Source organism: Danio rerio, chromosome 18 (genome assembly GCF_049306965.1).
Source record: "Danio rerio strain Tuebingen ecotype United States chromosome 18, GRCz12tu, whole genome shotgun sequence".
Taxonomy (NCBI): Eukaryota; Metazoa; Chordata; class Actinopteri; order Cypriniformes; family Danionidae; genus Danio; species Danio rerio.
Genome location: NC_133193.1, coordinates 12,202,501 through 12,224,927, shown reverse-complemented (window position 1 = coordinate 12,224,927; position 22,427 = coordinate 12,202,501). Strand labels below are relative to the sequence as shown.

The following is a 22,427-nucleotide window of genomic DNA, read 5'->3' as shown; positions in this document are numbered from 1 at the left end:
CTTATATTAGTTGCATTTTTACCCTAATATACAGTGCAAATGCTGCTCTTCTGTGTGTGTTAAAGGTTAAGTAGCCAGTCATTATTATTGTACCATAATTTATTTACCCTCATACCATTCCTACCCTCTGTGGCTTTCTTTATTCTTTGTAAGGTAAAAAATATTTTGGAGAAATGTCGCGTATTGTCACTACCATTCTTCAAAATATATTTACATTCACACAAAAAAGACATACAGGTTTGGAAAGACTTGATGGTGAGTAAATTATGTCTACAGTATCTTTGAGGGAAATTATTCTATTATGATATATAAAGCTATAACAGTAAAAACATTAATAATACAGAAAGCTTGTGTCTTGTTACCCAAATACAGCAGTAAATGGATAGTACTAGTATTAACATTGATAGTCATGTTAATGGCAGAAGCTCAGTGTTAGGCTGCAGAACAACACCAAGTGTGAAAACACCCTGAAAAATGTAATTCAAAACACCACAGTAGTGTGAATGCATGTTATTTCAACCTCAAACGACATTACGACAGAAAAATAGAGAGCAATAACTTATTTAATTCATGATAAATGCATCACATTACATCATGACATATTAAAGCTAAAATCAAAACAAAGAGGAAAGCAAACAGGCAAATTGAATTAGCTCGATATATATATTTGTAGTTATGGATGAAGTTAAACAAGGAATCGGTGTGTGCTAAAGCCAAACTCATCCACAGACATGGCTACCTTTAAAAACACTGACATCCTCTTCATTTGCCAGATTTTCCAGCCAAAGGCCTGACTGAAGCTCCCTCTCCCAGGGGAAATAGTCTCCCGCTGTCACCCCACACATTTACCCCAGCAAACACACACAGACACACACACATACATCCAACACAGACACACCACGATGGAAAGACGGAGCAGAGGATCAACAGACAAGTGACAGGCAAAGGATGGAAAAAGTTTGACAGTACAGAATGACACACAGAATCTCCAATAACATTCAGAGATGAGAGGATTTCGGAGGACTTTTATCAGCTGTTTCAGCTACAGTAAACTAGTTGATGTACTGTACAGTGCCATGGTAAAACGCATTAATTGAATGATTTTAAAAGGGACCTGTTATGCCTCATTTTACAAGATGTAAAATGAGTCTCTGATGTCCCTGAAGTGGCCGTCATGGTGGCACAGTGGGTAGCATGATCACCTCACAGCAAAAAACAACACTGGATCGAGTCCCGGCTGAGTCAGTTTGCATTTCCTTGTGGAGTTTGCATCCATGTTTGCGTGGGTTTCCTCCAAGTGCAGGTGAATTGGTAAGCTAAATTATCCGTATTGTATGTGTGTGAATGTAAGAGTGTGTGGGTGTTTCCCAATGTAGGGTTGCAGCTGGAAGGGCATGCACTGCGTAAAACATGTCCGTATCTGCTGAATAAGTTGCTGGTTCATTCCGCTGTGGTGACCGCTGATTAAAAAGGAGACTAAGCTGAAAAGAGAACAAGAGAACGAACGAAACGAAACCCATGCGAACACATGGACAACATGCAAACTCCACACAGAAACGCCAACTGACCCAGCCGAACAAACAAACGAACAAACAAATGAGTGAACAAACGAGTGAATAAACGATGACGCCTACTCCAGGGACATCAGAGACTTATTTTCCGTACGAACAAATTAACAAATGAAGGAACGAACAATGACGCCCACTCCAGGTACATCAGAGACTTATTTTACACACAAACAAATAAACGAACGATGACGCCTACTCCAGGGACATCAGAGACCTATTTTGTGAACAAACGAACAAACTTCGAAGCCCACTCCAGGGCTGACTTATTTTACAAATGAATGAACAAACAAGCAAACGATGACAGCCCACTCTAGGGACATCAGAGACTTTTTTGTGTACATACGAACGAACGAACAAACGAACGGACGATGGCGCCCACTCCAGAAACATCAAAGACTTATTTTGCATATGAGCAAACGAACAAATGAACGAACGAAGGAACAAACGATGACGCCCACTCCAGGGAAATCAGAGACTTATTTTAGCACAAATGAATAAACGAACGAACGAATGAACGAATGATGACACCTACCTCAGGGACATCAGAGGCTTATTTAAAAAAAAAAAAAAAAAAAAAAGAACGAACGATGATGCCCACTCCAGGGACATCAGAAACTTTTTTTGCATATGAACAAACAAACGAATGAAGGAACAAACGATAACGCCCACTCCAGGGACATCAGAGACTTATTTTAGCACGAATGAATAAACGAACGAACGAATGATGACACCTACTTCAGGGACATTAGAGACTTATTTTGAGAACAAACGAACGAACGATGACGCCCACTCCAGGGACATCAGTGACTTATTTTGCGTATGAACAAACAAACGAACGATGATGCCCATTCCAGGGACATCAGAGAATTATTTTGCATACGAATGAATGAACGATGACACCCACTCCAGGAATATCAGAGACTTATATACGTACAAATGAACAAACAAATGAATTAACAAACGATGACACCCACTCCAGCGACATCAGTGACTTATTTTGCACACGAACGAACGATGATGCCCATTCCAGGGACATCAGAGAATTATTTTGCATACGAATTATTGAACGATGACGCCCACTACAGGAATATCAGAGACTTATATACGTACAAAAGAACGAACGAATGAATTAACAAACGATGTCACCAACTCCAAGGACATCAGACTTATTTTGCATATGAACGAACAAATGAATGAACGAATAAATAAACAAATGAACAAATGAACGATAATGCCCACTTCAGGGACATCAGAGACTCATTTTACGTACGAATGAACGAACAAACCTGAAGTGAAATTTCAGGTCATTAGACAACACAAATATTTTTAGAACTCTTTCAATCTGCCCCATGAAGGCTTTAATCCAAATTGTGCTGTTTTGGTGACTGTCACTTTAAATTCAAATAAGATTGTGTTCCCAGCCCTTTTTTTTCAAAGGAGGACAGAAAACACAACAGAATGTTTAAGTTTACTTTTTTATAAAAAGATGCAAAACATCTAGTATAGTTAAACATTAAAATAGTACACCATCACACTGTACAGTCCGTGATTGTGACTGTTAGCTTTTATCAAGTAAAAAAAAGATAAATTTGTTTGAAAAAAAAAAAAAATTAGCTAAAGAAAGTTGGAAAAGGTTCTTTTAATGGACGAGAAAATTAGGACACAGAAGGAAAAAGAAAACTAGCCAATTTGCCAGAGATGCCGTAAACGTGTGAAAATGCTAAAGGCTGAAAAGGCGAATAAAATAAGCACATTAGTATAAACAAGTTTAGAATTTCTCACTAATGAGATACATCAGCTGCCAAAAAAAAGAGAAGATATTTCAGGGGCTGAGGCTCTGGGGTTAGAGCAATCTCTCGGGAAATCTTTTGTCTTACATTTTTCATCAGAAAAAGTCTTACTCAAAGAGAAAATGTAATTCCGCAAGTTCTCTATGAATCGGAGACGGCACACAACCCTGGTGAACACATAATATCTAATCAGGGGAACTAGACGCCACATACATAAAGATGATATGAAGTGGACAGAGGAAATGAGACTCGGCAGAACAAACACATTACAGTCCTCCCAGTCCATTTAAATCATCTTCTAGAAAGAAAAAAGAACGTAAGCTACTTCTGAAATCAAATGAAGCGCCTTCAGACAGGCCATTCTGTGCAGGACATCTATTTTTTTCCCCTGTGTGGAGACACTTTGATCATCTTCACAAACACAGTAAAGGCACTGATGTAATGCTTACCTTCGCTCGATTCCTCTTCTTCCTCCTCATCTTCATCTTCCTCATCTTCCTCCTCTTCTTCATCCTCGTCCATCTCTCCATCACCGTCATGAAGGCCATCATCGTCAGCTCCTGGGTCGCTTTCTCCCTTTAACTTAGCATGGAGCTCTACTGCCTCCTTCCAGGGAACTCCACCCAGATCAGACGGACCGGCCGCCTCTGCATCTTCATCCTCTTCCTCCATGTCAGACTCAGAGCTGCTGTAGGAATGGAGGATGAGTGTGTTCAAAATGAAATAATGTCTCCTGGCTGCACTTCTTACTTAAAACAAACACTGTAGAAAGTCAAGTGAGTCTCCTATGCCAGCATATAGTACAGGAAAGGTATAGTATATGCTGATGTGGTACATTTTTGTTGCTGTTGTAGAAAACAGTTGCGTCGTTTTTTTAACAGTTGGGTCCTTTTAAATTGACTTAAAATAAATAAATAAATAAATCTTACTGTTAGAAATATTTACTTTTTGTTTAAGTGTTCTGATGTTACAAAAAGTTTACAAAAAATAAAATTTAATCATTTTGTATTGTATTTTAAGCATCTTTAGATATTTGCATGACAAAAGCATGGAGGAAGATGTTAAACAATAACATTTCCAAGGCCTCATTGCAAAAAGAAAAAAATGAGAAAACATACCTTTTTAAGGACTAAAGAAAATGTAATGCAATGACTGTATCATGATAATAGTGTTTCTAGTGTTTAACAAAGACCAAGGAAAAATATTATTCTACTAAATGGACTTGATTGTACTTTCATGTTGACTTCAGGCCTGCATTTTAAAAAATTTGATTCCAAGCCAGAACATTTGAAATTTGACATAGGTTAAACTAATAATAACAATATTAATAATACAATTTTTAACATGGTGTCCTAAATTAAAGTCACTTTTCTTGAACAAATTACCATACACCAAATTTAAATTCCGTTGAGCTTCTGCACTAAATAAAATATTTTCCAACTCATTTTTTATTATGCGGAACAAGAAAAACTTTGACTACTAAAGTGATACACAGCAGGCAAAAAAAAACAAAACTCTTTTTATAATTTCTGGTTATTTTAGCTTTATTTCTGTGTTTTTTTTAGTCTAAACTAACTTGACTAAACTAACTTAACATTCACATCATCAGTTTATGTCTGTTTTAAGACAATTATATTTATAAAAATATATCACAATTTATATTTAACTACATCTTAACAGTCCTAAAAATAAGCTTACTTATAACCTTATTTCTACATTTTTTTTTTATTTTAAGTTGAAAATTCCCAAAAGATTCTTTGTGAGATTCAGCCTCTATGACTGATACTAAAACCTCACTAAAACCTCTTAATAAAACCATTATAACATAACACATTTTGTCCATTTAATCCTAAGTAGCTCAAACTCACCATTAATTTTCCCCATTAACTTTAGAATTTCTGGTTATTTTAGCTTTATTTCTGTGTGTATGTTTTTTTTTCAGTCTAATATAAAGCCTTCAAAAAAAACACCTATGTCTGTAATTTTTAATATGTCTGTAATTTTTTATTACCAAACATACACCAAACTAAACAGTTTTATTCCTACCCTTTTTCTGAAGGGTTTTACATTGGCAAATTTCACACTGCTTCCACAAACCCCTTTCAGAAATTTTTTTTTTTTTTTAATTTGTAAAAAAGTTGAAAAAAAATTAATAAAAATAACCATAAATTTTGAAACCAACTTCATACCATGTTTGGATTTTAGGTCAATAAATGTGTGCAAATTAGTGCCTATTTAAAGAAAAAAACATCTAACCTAGTTAAGGCTTTAAATGTCACTTTAAGCTGTATAGAAGTGTCCTGAAAATAAAATCTATTATTAAATATTAAATATTATATTAAATATTACTTATTTCTTATAAACAGAAATTGGAGAAAAAAATAAGCAGGGGTGCTAATAATTCAGGGGGGCTAATAATTCTGACTTCAACTGTATATTAACCACCAAGCACCACTAATGAACAAGCACTTTTAATTTGCACTGTATTATATACGGTAATGGGCTTGCATTATTAGAGATGAGGGCGATACCTGGATCCCTCCTCGATGTCGGTGGCTTTATCCAGCACACTGCTGAGGTTGTGCTCCGCCAATGTCTCCTCCGGCACCTCCTCCAGCTCCTCCTCCCTCATCATTGACAAACGATAGTTCTCCAGCTCGATCCTTTCCGGAGTCCCTTTCAGACGTTTGGCCACGCTGGGCTCCGTGACACCATTTACCTCAGTTTCTGTGGGGGACGAGAAAACAGAACGTCATTAATGTGAACATTAGATGTTAACAGGAGAGAGGGAGGGGCTTCATATTATTAGCATGTTGCTAATATTAATAATAACTTCTTAAAAGTTCATGGTTTAGTTTAGGACTGCAACTAACGATTATTTTATTAATCAATTAATCTGTTGATTATTTTTTCGATTAATCGATGAATCAGATAAAAAAAAAGAAAAGCATTCATTTCCAACCATTTATTAAAAAAAGCTCATCCCTGAGCGGTTATAATAATAATAATAATAATAAACTAAGTAGTTTTGTCCTGTTTTTATTCCAAATATCTAAATATTTATAAATCAAGAAACATACTAGAAAAATGAAATAGCATAAAAAATTATATCTTGTTTTCTGGAAAAAAAACACCTCAATATTAAGTGATTGTTTGCTTAAAACAAGTTAAATTATTTGTGAATTGGTTAAGAATAATAAACGTAATGAGATATAATCTCAAACGTTTTACCAGTTCACATAAACATGTAAGTGATCGTGATCTATAATGTGAGATGGTTGTTGCCATGTTTACTTGCGGCTGTGTGTTTGTCTCATTTATAAAAGCAGAAAACGCAGGATTCAGCATGTAAATTAGCTACTCCCCAAATACATGCAAGTAAGTGGCTGGTGAACACGGAGAAGAGTAGATTCAACTTTATAGTTACTTTCGCTATGTGTAATGTGTATCTGATATGAATAAAACGCATCAGTAAATTAATTATATTTGAATAAATTTTGTTTTACAAATTGTAAATGTATTGTTTTACTAGTGCGTGTGTGCATTTACATGTCTATGCATAAACATAAATTAAGCATTAGGCTGTTAAAACGCTGCATAATTGTGATAATATGACATGTCTTTTTCAGCAGGGTTAAGTTTTGTTTTAGGAAAAAAAAAAGCAGTTTTCCGATGGTCCCTTACTGGGAGCTCTCAACGCGAGCGCGAGCGTGAGCATGAGCTCTCTCTGGTTCAGTGCCAGAGACCGCGCCAAAAGTTTCTAAACTTTACAAAATAGCTAAAACAAGTCATGTGTGAGTTAACTCTCCTCACATTGGACAGAGTTTCACCGTTTATTTTGCAGAGTCCCGCACAGCTGTTGGTGGGTGGTGGTTTAGTGGTGTTTGACAGGATGCGCGCAACGTGTCTGAAGAGCGAGGAGGGATGCAGTGGGGAGGGGTGAGAAGGGTGCGCAACGTATTTGAGGACCGGGAGGGAGACGTGCGATTATCGGGAGATTATCACTCATTTGCGGGCATCCAGGAAGCTCTGTACATTTGCGGGAGACTCCTGAAACTTCCGGGAGACTTGGGATGTCTGGAATGACCTTCTACCCTTTTCATAATTCTCTCTTCATATAGCCGTATGCCTCTTACATACCCATAAAAACACTGTGATATAGCCGGGCTCAGATCGTATCGCTTTTTCACCACAATCGATCCGCTCCAGAGTTTGTTTCAATCAAGCCCAGACCGCCTCATTCAGGTGATCTCGATCGTTTTGGCGCGGATCCGAGCGCGATTGCTGGATTCACATATGCCAAACGAACCGTGCTAACTGGGCAAACGAGACAGGTTCCAAAACAAAAGTCTAGGTGTGAAAGAGTCTGTATCAGTGCGCGAGAGAGACCGTGTTCACTCCACTCCGAGCTGAACTAAATCGTTTTTTAATAATCAAACATCCCTGTGTCGCGCGACACTACAAATTGATTATGAAATTCACTGCCAACACTTTTAGTAATCAATTTATATCGATTTAACCGATTCGTTGTAGCAGCCCTAGTTTATTCAAAGCTAAAATATTAGATTTTATTTAGTAATTCTCCACCTAACCCACCTCCTGTTTTTGAGGCTAACAAAATTGCAGCATAGAGAGGTTAATTTCCACTCGGACAAATAAAACAAACACAGTCCAAAATAAATGGAGAATTCTCAACTTTTTATTTGCACAAGCAATATTTGTTCTTCACGATTTCACATGTATACTAGATCTATATATCTTGCTGTCAGTAAATACTCTTAAATAGATTTATTTAATAATATACTGTATAATAATATACACAAGTTATGGTCACCTTTCCTTTTTCCCTTCCTACAAAGCATCTCAGAACATAAATAAGCATGTATTTTCATTTTAATGTATTTTGTTTTATAAATGCGTATGCCTAATACGTCTTTTCTTAAAAATCCCAATATACTAATAAAGCCAGTGAGAACATTTTGTGCATGTAATTTAAGTAAAATAATTATGTGCATTTGAGTGGAAGTGATTAAGATGAAGCATGCAAAAACATCTATTATTATGAATTCTGACTAGTGCATTCGGAATGCACTAAATAAATAATATTCCTCAATATGGATTATGCAGTGGAAAACCCCATGAATAAAAGAGTGCGTCATGTTCAGCTGATGCATATGATTTATGATGCCAGACTCTACATATCTATGATCTCATATTAGCCAACTGCTAACGGAATGCTACAAGTAAAATACAATTTCATTTAACAAAACTAAAGTATTGTTTTAAGACAATCACATGTACATTATATTATATGTAAACATAGTACTGTGAATAAATAACTAAAATTATATATATTTAACTACATCTTAACAGTCCTAAAAATAAGCTTCATATTACTTTTTTTAATTTTGAGGTGAAAATTCCCAAAAGATTCAGCCTCTATGACCGATATTAAAACTTTTACTAAAACCTCTTAATAACTGTACTAAAATATACCTATTTTGGTCATATATTTAATCCTAAGTAGCTTAAACTGACCATTAATTTAGCAAAGCAAATCATTCTCAGTGAAACACACATGAAGTATGCCATGTGCGGTGATGTTAGTATGCAGAGGAGAGTTAGGAGATGAGCAAACACTGGGATAGATGCGCCAGGGTTGATGGAAGTATCACAGGCACAGATGCAAGCACTAGCGCAGCAACAAGCTGCTCTGATAGGACGGGGGAAAGGTAAAGCTTACAGAGTCCACCAATCACAAGCACTACATTCCAGAATCAGAAATTACAGTAACAAACTTAAAGGTACTAATGACAGGTCTACACAGTGGAAGGATAGAAAGGAGAGCAACAAAAACAGGCAAGAAATTAAGAATATTTAATACATGTGCAGGCAAAAAAGCATTTATTATTATTACAGTATCATACTTAATATGCTAACTTAAAAGGATAGATATACCAGAGAAATTATTATTAATTCAAAACTTAACGAGTATTTGTCAGATTGTTTTAATAAGATAATTTGAAAAATGTTGCAAACTGCTAGTATTAATTTTTCCTACTACGACTCAATTGAAGGAAGCTCACTCAGAAATAAACATTTACTCATTGAATGAACATATGACCATTTGTTTCAAAAAGATGTTTAGAAAAATGTTGCAAACTGGTAACCATCGACTTCCATAGTATTTATTTTTACTACTATTAATCAATGGCAGAAAAGCTTACTCAGAAATGAACATTTACTCACCACTGAATAAGCATTTGTTAGATTATTTCATTAAGATATTTCGAAAAAGGTTGCAAACTGGTAGCCATCTTCTATAATATATATATTTATTTATTACTATAAATCGATGGCAGGGAAGCTCACCCAGAAATGAACATTTACTCACCATTGAAAGAACATTTGACCACTTATTTTCAAAAAGATATTTCGAGAAATGTTGCAAACTGTTAACCATCGACTTCTATAATACATTTTTTTTTCTATTACGATGATAGAAAAGCTCACCCAGAAATAAACATTTATTCAAAACTGAATGAGCATTTGTCAGATTGTTTCAAAAAGATAATTCAAAACATTTTGTAAACTGGTAACCATCGACTTCCAAAGTATTTATTTTTCCTATTATGAATCAAAAGCAAGAAACTCACTCAGAAATGAGCATTTACTCAAAACTGAACGAGCATTTGTCAGATTGTTTCAAAGAGATTTCGAAAAATGCTGCAAACTCATGTTTACTACTATGAATCAATGGCAGGTGAGCTCACCCAGAAATGAACATTTACTTAAAACTGAATGAGCATTTGTCAGTTTGTTTTAATAAGATATTTCGGAAAATGTTGCAAACTGGTAACCATCGACTTCCATAATACTTATTTTCCTACTATGAACCAACGGCAGGAAAGCTCACTCAGAAATGAGCATTTACTCACCATTGAATGAGCGTTTGTCAGAATGTTTCAAAAAGATATTTTTAATAAAATGTTGTAAACTGGTAACCATCGACTTTCATAACACTTATTTGTCCTACTATGAATCGATGGCAGAAAAGCTCACCCAGAAATGAACATTTAGTCAAAATTGAATGAGCATTTGTTAGATTGTTTCAAAAAGATATTTTGAAAAATGTTGTAAAATGGTAGCCATCGACTTCCATAGTATTTATTTTCCTACTATGAATCAATAGCAGGAAAGCTCACTCAGAAATGACCATTTTATTATATGAATATTTGTCATATTGCTTCAAAAATATTTCGAAAAATGTTGCAAACTGGTAACCATCGACATCTATAGTATTTATTTTTCCTAATATGGATCAATAGCTACCCATTTCAACAGAAGAATCTTAGAAAGGTGGAAACGACAAGTAAATGATAACAGAATCTTTCTGATTGAACTATTTCCGAGCGAACTATCCCTTTGGGCAACTTCACACATTTCTAAATCTGTAAATATTTCATTAACAGTACACATTAACATGCTTTTTTGCCTGAATAAGTGACTTAAACCCAAAATAACCATTTGGATTAGTCTGCATCATTCAGAATTACATGAACACTACACATTCAGAAAAGGGTTGTGACATCAAGAATACACACACACACAAAAAAACAAGCACAATATCACTGGAAACTACAGCAAATGTGGGCTCAAGTGGCTAGATTAACTCAGGGGGCCATGCTAGAGAATATCGAGCAGGATTTTGAGAGTAAAGCAGGAGAGCAGATAGACGCAGTAGGCGAGGAGGAAAGGAGAATCTAAGGGGTTGTGTGCCACCTGGTGGCGGCTCCAAGACATGGCGCGCCGCAACGAGCGCAGGCTGCCCCCTACTCCTCGAGAGAGGCACAGGACGGGGCTTAAAGAGGAAAGGCGGGTACCTGAGGGCCGGCGCTCCGCAGGGGTCTGAGTGGTTATGGCTTGACCTGGGGCGTCCACTGTGTTGGGGGATACCGCCAACACCTGGGGCTCCTACGATATACATATACACAAATATACTTAAAGTATAAATAAATAATAAATAATAGGTGAAATAAACAGTGAAGTCTGAATCATTAGCCCTCCTAAATTATTGCCCTCGTATATTTTTTTCTTAATTTCTATTTTTATTTCAACACATTTCTAAAGAATGTTAGTTACAGCTCTCATCTCACTCAATTTACCCCCCTCTGAAATGTCATCAACCCCCCACCCTTCCCATGCATTCTTAAGTAAGTCCTAGATGAGTGGGCTTAACAAACCACCTGTATAAAAGACACCCTCTCATCTTTTTGACTCTTGCACCAGATTCCACACTTGCACTATAGACACTTTCTGAATCACTACATATCTCTTGGAAACATTGTGCATTTCAAATTGTGCTACATTCAGGTGAGTGGGCTTGACAAACCACCTGTAGAAACACTCTTCTTCTCTCTGATGCACCTGCCACCTTACTTAAACTCCATCTTACAAGAACTCAGTAATGAAAACAATGTGTACTATAAATGGACCACAATCATGTTGCACTGCTTGCACAATATTCTGCACAATATTGTTCAGTCTCATGTTAAAGTATTTGTATAGCCTGTCTTATGTGTATAGTTAAGTCTTGTGTATAGTTAAGCATCTTATGTGTATAGTTAAGTCTTATGTGTATAGTTAGGTATCTTATAGTACATGTTAGTTATGCATACGTCTTATTTCTTTATTTACGTCCAGTGTTGTGTTTGTATTTATGATTCATTTATGTAGTACTGTCCTGCGAGACCCAACATTTCGTTTCTATGTACGTCCACACATGTAGTGGAATGACAAATATGCTCGACTTGACTTGACTAAACATAATAGTTTTAATAACTGATAATTTAATAACTGATTTCTTTTATCTTTGCCATGATTATAATACATCATATTTTACTAGATATTATTCAAGGTACTAGTATTAGGATTAAAGTGCAATTTAAAAGCTTAATTAGGGATAATTAGGCAAGCCATTTGTTTGTTCTCTAGGTCTAGGCAATTGAAAAAATAGCTTAATGGGGCTAATAATATTAACTTCAAAATGGTTTTTAAAAATTATATAAATAGCTGAAATTTAACAAATAAGACTTTCAGCAGAAGAAAAAATATTATAAGAAATAATGTGAAAATGTCCTTGCTGTTAAACATCATTTGGCAAATATTTGAAAAAAATATCCACAAATAATTTTGACTTCAACTGTAAAGATACAAAATAATTCAGTACCTTGGCGTTTGCTGGAGCAGCAGCAGGTGCAGGCCGTTTTCTCTGTGCCACACCAGAGAGTCGGTAGCAGTAGTGTGGTTTACAATAAAACTTCCCTGCAAGAGAAGAGCAAAAAAATAAATAAATAAAAATTTCATTCCACTAGCATCACTTTCAAAGCCTAAAAAGAAGAAACCTCAAATAAGGCCAGTCATTATATGCAAAATAGTTAATTTTCTTGCGTATCTGTGGGAGGATTCCAAATGGCTTATAGCTAATGAAGAATGGTTGACCATGCAGAAAATGGTTCCTCTGTCTTAAACAACAATATCTCACTGTGCTGGTCACAAAACACATCTTATGACTGCAAACTAGTTTTTTTAAGAATTAAAGGGAAAGCTCAACTAAAAATGAAATTGTCATTTACTCATCCTTCACTTGTTCCAAACCTTTATGAGCTACTTTATATTCTGTTTTGCTAAGAAGATGTTTAGAAGAAAGGTAAAAACCTGCAACCATTGACTTTTATAGTAGGAAACAAATACTATGGAAGATGATGATTACAGGTTTCCAGTTTTCTTCAAAATATTTATTTTGTGTTTGAAACAAGTAAACGATGACTTTTCATTTTGTGGAGGGTGAATCTAAAGGGTGAATCTTAACAACTATTTAAAGAGACATCAAAATAAAAACAGCCATTCATAAAACAGCCTAAACTAATAAAAACTTTTTTTAATTTAAAATATTTTAAATACAAAAAACAATGACACTTGGAGGCTATTTGCTAGATTTTTGTCACATTTACAACTTTATTACAATTGTCAATATGCTATTAAAGCGATAAATCCAAATATGACCTCTTAAAGTTAGATGTATATAGTCCATAAGTCTTAAATACACTTCGGCCCAATCCCAATTCCATTATTGTACCCCTCCTCTACACTTTGGCCCTTGAAACAGAGTGTGAAGGGGAAGTGCTTCAAAGTTTATCCCTAAAAAATGAGACACCACTGCAACACCTGCACACGACATCATATGTCATCGCGATCTCTTGCTTCTTATGAGATCAGACGACGGCGACTGCTGTAGTCATTCCATATTTTGGTATTTGTTTTCAGGAAATCACTGAAGGCAACAATATCAGGTTATAATAACAATATCATGTGGCAATAAGCTTGTAACTGTACTGTGCATTTACACAGTGGCCATATTCATCTGTTAACACACGAAAATACTATTAACATTATACCAGACACTTTAAAAAGCTATTTGCCAGCCACTCGACTTTTCTGACAGGGTATACGAGTGCTAGACGTTAAAGTATGTTGTGGGACTTCTATACAGAAGTTATTTTTAGAGATTATAAATAGTGAAATGTTGCTTTTTTTATTTTAGCGTTTTTTTTAAACATAAAGGTAAAACACGAACAACGTTATGAATTTATTAAAACATGCTTATTTGTGTTAAAAATTCATAATAATGATAAAAATATACTAATTTGTACATCTCCTCACTTCCATGTGCAGCCACGTTGCTGTTGTAGATGGTGTATTCTGGGAAATGTTTTGTACCCCTTGGTTTTGAGTATGGCCCTGAGGGCTATCCAGCACTTCCCCTTCGCCCTATGCCTTCAAGCAAAAGAGAATTGGAAAACCCCTACTCCTTCAAGTGAACAAGCAAAATGAGGGGTATGGGTAAGGGCAGGGGTTTTCAAAGTGTGAGGCGCGCCTCTCCTGGGGGGCGCCAGAGCATGTCAGGGGAGGCGTGGGAAAAAATATTATATAATAAAAATATAATTATTAAGTTTAATTATTATATGTATTTTTTGTTATTTTTAAACATTTTAATTAAACAAAGCTAAAAGAAAATAATACGTCAAAAATAAGAAAACCTTTTTTACCCAGAAGGCCATAGCTGTGAATTTGCTTGTTTGGCAAGCCCGCCAAGTCTCCACTTCACTTCCTAATCTGCAATTGCCTATTTGAATATCACACTAACTGAACAAAAAAAAAAAAAAAAAAAAAAAAAAAAAAAAAAATTACTAACACTTCCCTTCTTAGACTTTACAGACCTGAAACTTGCCTTTAGTACTTATTCATTGTTGCTCTTAGTTGTGTAAATTGCTTCCTTGTCCTCATTTGTAAGTCGCTTTGGATAAAAGCGTCTGCTAAATGACTAAATGTAAATGTAAATGTAAATGCAATAGAGGTATTTGTCTGCTAATACAATGGATCGGTTTCTGAGACCCCCCGATTCAAAGGCTTCAAGTTCAGGGCTTAAACCCAAAAGACGACGATATGGTGATCAGTATTTGAGTTGAGGATTTAAGTGGACAGGACCAGCTGATGAACCACGACCTTTATGTGTGGTTTGTCAAGATAATTTGGCTAATGACAGCATGAGACCCGCTAAACTTCGGCGACACCTTGAAACCAAGCATGATGAGGTAGCAGGAAAACCTCCAGAATTTTTGTGTGTGTGTGAGGCCCACTGTCTTAGACTTTGAAAAACCCTGGGTAAGGGGAAGGGCTGGGTATAGAATTGGGATTGGGCCTTGTAGTATAAAATTAACTACTTTTAAAGTCTCATCTGTCAACATGACACTGGTGATTATGCAAACACATTTATAATCTTTATAATTACGTTCTTTCTCAACATGCTGCTTCCTCTCATTTTTGTTGTCTATTTATTTTGCTCTCAGCAGTCTGCACAACACATGAAATGTTCTTTATTAAGTGTGTCTCTGCAAAGACATCTGTGCCCAATTATACTACTATACAAAGGCCAAGTGCAATATCTATGCAAACACTTAAAATAAACTGAATTCCTTTATAGGGGACCTATTATGACCCTTTTACAAGATGTAAAAGAAGTCTTTGATGTGTCTGGAGTGTGTATGTGAAGTTTCAACTCAAAATACCAAACAGATAATTTTCCATAACTCTTTGAAACTTCCCCCTTATAGATGTTGATCCAAATTGTGCCGTTTTGGTGACTGCTGCTTTAAATTCAAATGAGATTGTGCTCCCAGTTCTCTTTTCAAAAGAGGGTGGAGCTAAAAATGGCAGATTCAAAACAGGCAAATGTCAACAACAAAAAAAGTGGCTCAGAAGATAGTAGTCTACTGAGATTATGGTGTTCATTTTTGAATCCTAAACTCCACAAACTCGTCTTTGGCTCAAGCATATGGCGTGAAAATTCTTATTGCAGACAGCTGCTTCTCACTCAGGGCTGTCTATGGTAGGGAGAGATCATCACTAATGGGCAATGACAAGTACAAAGGGAACTGTTTCAGCAGACTGTTTTTATTAAGTGTGATTGTAAAAAACATAGAATTAATGAATTTTTATCTTCAGAGGTTGTTTAAACCCCTTGTAAAAGTGATCTTTGCATAATAGGTCCCCTTTAATGTTTTTACACCAGCTTGAGTTTTGTAATTACTGCTGTTTTGACACTTTTTTTCTGGAACAGAGCAAAAGCTGAAACAGGAGACTGTCACGGGACTGAATAGATGTCACAAAACTTATTCTAGGCTTTAACTCATTTTAACAAACGCGTAGTTACTGCACTTTGTCTTTGTAAAGCAGCATAGTGACTTTTTCCCCACCCTGTATAATGTATATAGGTCTTTAAAAGCAATCACAAACAAAATTGTGTATGTTAATTTTGGGTTGGATCTAAATTTCGTACCGTCTTCAACATCGAAGGCATATGAGGACAGGCGGAGGGTTGTGCCGCAGTAGTCGCACTTGAAGCAGCTGCGATGGAAAAACTTTCCTTCAGCGCTGAGACGCTCCATCACATAGACCCGTTTACGGCAGAAGAAACACACATCGCTGCCACCGATGTTCTGAGGGAACTCCTTTCGAAAGGAACCCTGCAGAGAGAGAGACAGAGAAGTGAGTCAAAATCAAGTATTTTAAAAATCAGATTGTTAAACGCACAGAAATCTGCCAAGAGAAACTCCTATCCACCAAGACCCTAGGTTGGTATATGGCAGAGCGAATGGTTTTATATGAATAATTCTGAAATGATAATGATCAAATATCTGCAATCCAACACAATTGAGTGCAATAGATTACATTTAGGAACAATAAGTGAAACAACTAACGAAGCAATGAACAGACCGACGGACAGAACTACTGACAGGTGGACGAACCGAATGACCACCAGGCAGGCGGACCGAACGAAACAACAAATTAAACAACGAATATGTCATTAACGAATGGTTGACCGACTGACCGTCCGAAGGACTGAATGTACGAATGAAACAATGAACAAAACAACTACTGAACAAACCAAAGAAAGAAAACAACGAACAAAACAAAACAACGAATGAATGAAACAATGAACATTGAATGAAACAATGAACGAACGAACATTGAATGAAACAATGACCGAAACAACGAATGAACAAACAAAACAAAAAGCAAATGAAACAACGAATGAACGAACCAACGAACGATTAAATAAAATAACATTAAAATCTTTTTTATTGTACATTTTTTCAATTATTCAGATAAATTAAAACGTATAAAGTAAATTATTTTAAAATAAATACATAAAAAATATATTATTAATAATAAAATATAAAAAAATATTAAAATAAACTAAAAATGTTTTAAAAACATCCAAAATATTTCAATTAACAATAAAAAACAATTTTTAAAATTATAATTTGAGTATATTTAATATTTAATCTGAGTAAATCAACACAGTTGGGTAACGCACAACAGAAATGTAAAGAAAGAAAAGAAAATCCAGTTGAAAGTTTCTTCTGTCTCTCTAACGCCCTATTCACACGGGGCTTCAGCGTCAACGCTTGACAGAGGGCGTGTCTGAAGTTGGGGCTGAAACGATCGTCATAGAAGCGTCAGCCAATGAAATTCAGTTAGCAATAGGCCACTGTCTGAGCTGGTGTATTTGCATACAACGATCTGATTGGCTGACGCTTCCGTCGGGGCTTGAAAAGTTGAGCTGGTCCCAACTTCTGCAGCGAGGAACGCTTCTGAAGCGGCGCCGACGGATCCACAATGCAGTTCGGCAACGCCTGACGTCACCCATTCAAAGTGAATGGGAAGCGTTGACGCTGACGCCCCGTGTGAATAGGGCGTAAAGAATTGACTTGATCCCTGGCCAATCAATCAGTACATACTTTTTCAGCACTGATAAATTGGCTTTTTCATCAGATAAACGTACCAGTGCAGACAAACCTATATAGATGAAACCTTATATAAACCTTTGTTCTTGTAGGTGTTATTCTTATCCAATAGTTGATGCCTCTGTAGTATCTTGTTCCAATTAACAATGCACTGAATCATTCATGACATACACGTCTTGATATCCAGTTCTAAAAGTAAGCCATGCACCAGGACAAAATGTGCTCTCAGATGTACGGCAACATAACAACACTCAGAATTCTTACCAAATCCCTTTTCTCAAGCATGGGTCTGGGGTCGTCCTTAGCCTGAAGCTGATTGGCTATTTGCTCAGCCAATGAGCTCACACCCCCTGTGTACATCTTTACACAGTGCTACGGGTGGTGAAAAGAACAAGAGTTTGATGAAGATTGAGATAATGAATGCATTTGAAAAACCATAAAGAATCAGAAATGTACAAAATAAAGGTAAAATTAGATATTGTTTGGTTATTTGTGCAGATGACAGAAGGCACGCGGTGTAATTCAGCTCAAAAGCAATTAAAAGTTCTAAATGAGAACAAAGAATAAAAGCTGTGAGATACTAAAAAAAGGAAAATTGTTAATTGAATACAGTGACTTATAATTACCTAAATGTAAAACAGTGGTTTGCAAAACAAACTGCTGTTTGGAGGATTGAGGTCAGAAAGATTGTTTTAAGGATATGTGCAATTCAGGAGAAGTCGTGGTAAAGATATGAATAATGCATCAATTTGTCTTTGAAGTATAAATGCTATACTTTTAAACTCTGTTCGTCAAAAAATGTTTAACGCTTGAAGTAAAAATAAAATATTCATAAAATAAAATATTAAAAATAAAATAAAAATAAACTATTTTTAAAAAGTAAATTAAGTAAATTGAAATGAAATCAAAATCAAATTTAAGTTAAAATAAAAAATGATGAAATAGAAATAAAAATAAATAAAATAAAAAATTTAAAGTAAATTAACTAAATTAATAAAAGTAAATTAAAATTAAATAAATTGAACTAAAACTGAAAAAACAAACTAGGGAAATTGAAATGAAATTTAAACCCAACAAAATTTAAATAATTTAAAAAATGTAAAATTTAAATAAAATAAAATGAAAAATAGAAACGAAAATAAATACAATAAAAAACTTAAAATAAAATAAAACATAAATTTAAATACATTTAAATTAAAAAAATAGAACTAAAACTAAAAAAAAAATTAAGTTGAAATTAAATCGAATCTATTTAAAGTTGAAATTTAAATACATAAAGATAAAATACACTTAAATAAAATAAAAAAGAAAAAGAAATGGAAAGAAAAATAAATATTATAATTTAAAAAAACTAAATACGTTTAACTAAAACTGAAATTAAATTAAAGTAAATTTAAATCAAATTGAAATCAAATAAAATGTAATTAAGGTAAAATAAAAAATCAATAAAAAAATCAATAAAATAAAATTCTAAATTAAATCGAAATAAATAAAAATAAATTAAAATTAAATAAATTAAAATAAAACTGAAATAAAATTAAATGAAAGTAAATTGAAATGAAATTGAAATAAAATGTCATTAAAATAAAAATAAATAAATGAAAAAATAAATAAATAATAATAATAATAATAATAAGTACAATTCATTTAAACTATATTAAATGAATTTACAAATTTCAAATTGAAAAAAATTTAAATGAAATAAAATTTTAATGAAATGAAAATTAATTAAAATAAAAATGAACAAATATATAATTATATAAACAATTCAATATTTATAAATATTAATAATTATTATCACTGCTGCAATATATATCAATTGAGTAGCAAATCAACATTATTAAAATGGTTTCTGAAGAAACACATAACACTAAAGACTTGAGAAATGTCTTATTAAATCGAAATAAATAGCAAGTAAAAATCAGTATTACAAACCTCAAACTTTTTAAAGGCGTCTAGATGAGTATATGTGTTTTAGCACAATATTGTACATCTCAATATTCTTGCATGGTTATTCATATATGAAACAAGGCACAGGGTGTAATTCAACCAGCAAACTTGATGCTCAAACGTATCACCAATACCTCCCAAAGTAAACAATCATAATTTTATTAAAGCATGTTGATTTTGATTAACAATATCAATGCACTAAGACCACTCAGATTAGTTTCCAAGAAAAAGCTTTCATGCACCTTATTAATAATAATAATAATAATAAACAAATCACATGATCAAATTTTACAGCCATGTTACATGTGTGGCATTTTTTAGTTGTATTTCAATATTGATGGCTTCACACGCTGATACACACATCGGGTTATAACAGGTGAGGATTGAAAAAAGAAGCCTTAGTCAAAGGGTTTTCTCCAGCATGAGTAAGTGTGTTTGAAAGTGTTACAGAAACCCATCCGTGCACACAAACATCTCCAGAACACACACAGCAGTCATTAAATGCATCGTTGCTACCTGCCGGAAAGAGCTGGGGGAATGCAGAGGACTAGCAGAGCTCACATCACGAGCCCTGGACCACTGCTCTGTCAACAACAGTGACGACTTTTTCTTAGACTTTGAAAGATGAAAGACACAGATAGAAGGGGTGAGAAACGAGTAAAAGCAAGATGACAGAGACACAGCAGGCAGACAGACAGAAAGAAAATTAAAAATTGACAGTCTATAAAGTAATACTAAAGGTTAAATAAGAGTTAACCTCCATCTACAGCCCTTGTGATATGCTCTTGGCTACAAAAAAAAAAAAAAAAACTAAACAAAAGAATAGCACTTCAAATTGAAAGTGGTCAAGCAAACAATACTTTTATCATCCCTAACTTTAATATTATTAAAAGTGTTATTTTTACGGTTATACAATTATTATTATTATTATTATTGATATAACAATAACTTTAATAATAAGCATTATAATAATAATAGTAGTAGTAGTAGTAGTAGTAGTAGTAGTAATAATAATAATAAGTTATTTAAATTAATATTAAATACTTTTTTCATCCAAATATTTAATATTATTATAATTATTATTGTTATGATTATATAATTATTATTATACTTTATTTTATTAATATTAACATTATTATTGTTATTATTATTTTTATTGATCCAAATATAACATTAAAAACAAGCATAATAATAATAAGTATAATTATTATTGTTATTATTATAACTAATAACTATTGTTATTATTAACTTTTATTAATATTAGCATTATTATTATTATTATTATTATTATTATTGATATAACAATAACAATTATAATAAGCATAATAATAAGTATTATTATTATTGTTGTTTTTTGTTATTATTATTATAACTAATAACTACTATTAACTTTTATTATTATTATTATTATTATTATTATTGATATAACAATAACAATTATAATAAGCATAATAATAAGTATTATTATTATTGTTGTTTTTTGTTATTATTATTATAACTAATAACTATTATTAACTATTATTAACTTTTATTATTATTATTATTATTATTATTATTTTACATCAACCTCAAGACACGAATTTAAAATGAAAAGTCAGAGTTTTGGATATTGGTAGTGATTTATATTACTTTGCATTATAGCACTTCATGTCATCATTGATTTATAAACAGTCCATCGAAAAGAATCTATAGAAATCTATAATCTGTAAATCTGTAATCAAAGTACATGTACAATGTACAATGTACAAAGTACAATGATGCCCTGGTGCCAATGATGATGACACTGATATTCACTGCAAAAATTATGCTTGCGCTTCACTTCCTCACAAAAGTGAATGCCATATGATCATGGTTTTAAGGCTGCTTTCACACCAAAGTATCTAAACGGACCAAAATTACGAAAACAAGTCACGTGCGCGTAAACTCTCCTCACAGTTGTCACATTACGTTATTTTATTTTATGATGATGAAAAATAACATTATTACAATACATTATAAGTGAAAAAGTGCACTTTTGAATAATGACACACCCACAGAGAGAGTCATCTTCAAATATAATTCAGTAGTAAGTTTCTCATACAATCTCATTTCAATTGTCACGGGTTGTAAAATTCCAATTGATTCTATATCAAAAGTCGCGTTAACACAAAAAAGTTACTTTTTATCTCATTGCTTCCTTACTAAAATGTAACTGTTCCAGATCTTTTATCCAGTTTTAATAGAGCTGAGACCACCTCATTCAGCCAATCTTAAACAAATTGATTTGGTGCGGATCTAAGCTTTATGGTGATTGCAGAGTTTACATAAGCCCAAACAAACCTAGCTAAGGGGACAAATGCGTCAGGTTCCAAAACAAATGTCTAGGTGTAAAAGCACTCTAAGACTTGTTGCTCTGATTTAAGGTTTTAATTCATATCGAAGCAATTTATGACATTTTAAGACGCTTTTTATATTAAGAAATGCACCAACGCCTTAATTTTGAATGGCACAAGTGTATATTGCTGAAAGCCCAAAAGACGTCACATTAAAGTGATTTTACCACACATTAGATAGGTGTTTCACCTGCAAACGTGTTATGAATAGCAGCTTTATTTAAGCTCCTATTTAACACATACAGTGCCAAAAAATGTTTCTATTTAACAAGGTCTGAGACAAGCTATGCGAGAAAAAGTAAATGATATGAAAATGTGTTTAAGGCATAGTGACACCCAGTGCTGAGTTTCACCTTTGGCTTCGCCGGTTTGTCTTTA

General features: G+C 33.9%; 1 protein-coding gene across 50 annotated transcripts in view; it reads right to left on the bottom strand.

Moving 5' to 3' along the window:
- mical3a (microtubule associated monooxygenase, calponin and LIM domain containing 3a) overlaps positions 1-22,427 on the bottom strand; it is a 151,370-nt gene that overhangs the window by 38,744 nt on the left and 90,199 nt on the right. For 26 of the 50 annotated variants that reach the window (XM_073929866.1, XM_073929850.1, XM_073929857.1 and 23 more), the window contains 5 exons: positions 16,257-16,443; positions 12,588-12,682; positions 11,242-11,332; positions 5,890-6,085; positions 3,808-4,046 (listed from right to left, as the gene is read on the bottom strand). In XM_073929866.1, the coding sequence (XP_073785967.1) occupies positions 3,808-4,046; positions 5,890-6,085; positions 11,242-11,332; positions 12,588-12,682; positions 16,257-16,443 (808 nt within the window). Of the gene's footprint in view, positions 1-739; positions 830-3,807; positions 4,047-5,889; positions 6,086-11,241; positions 11,333-12,587; positions 12,683-16,256; positions 16,444-17,991; positions 18,100-20,193; positions 20,293-22,402 lie in introns of all 50 variants that reach the window. The other 24 variants (XM_073929835.1, XM_073929845.1, XM_073929859.1 and 21 more) reach the window with 4 other exon arrangements.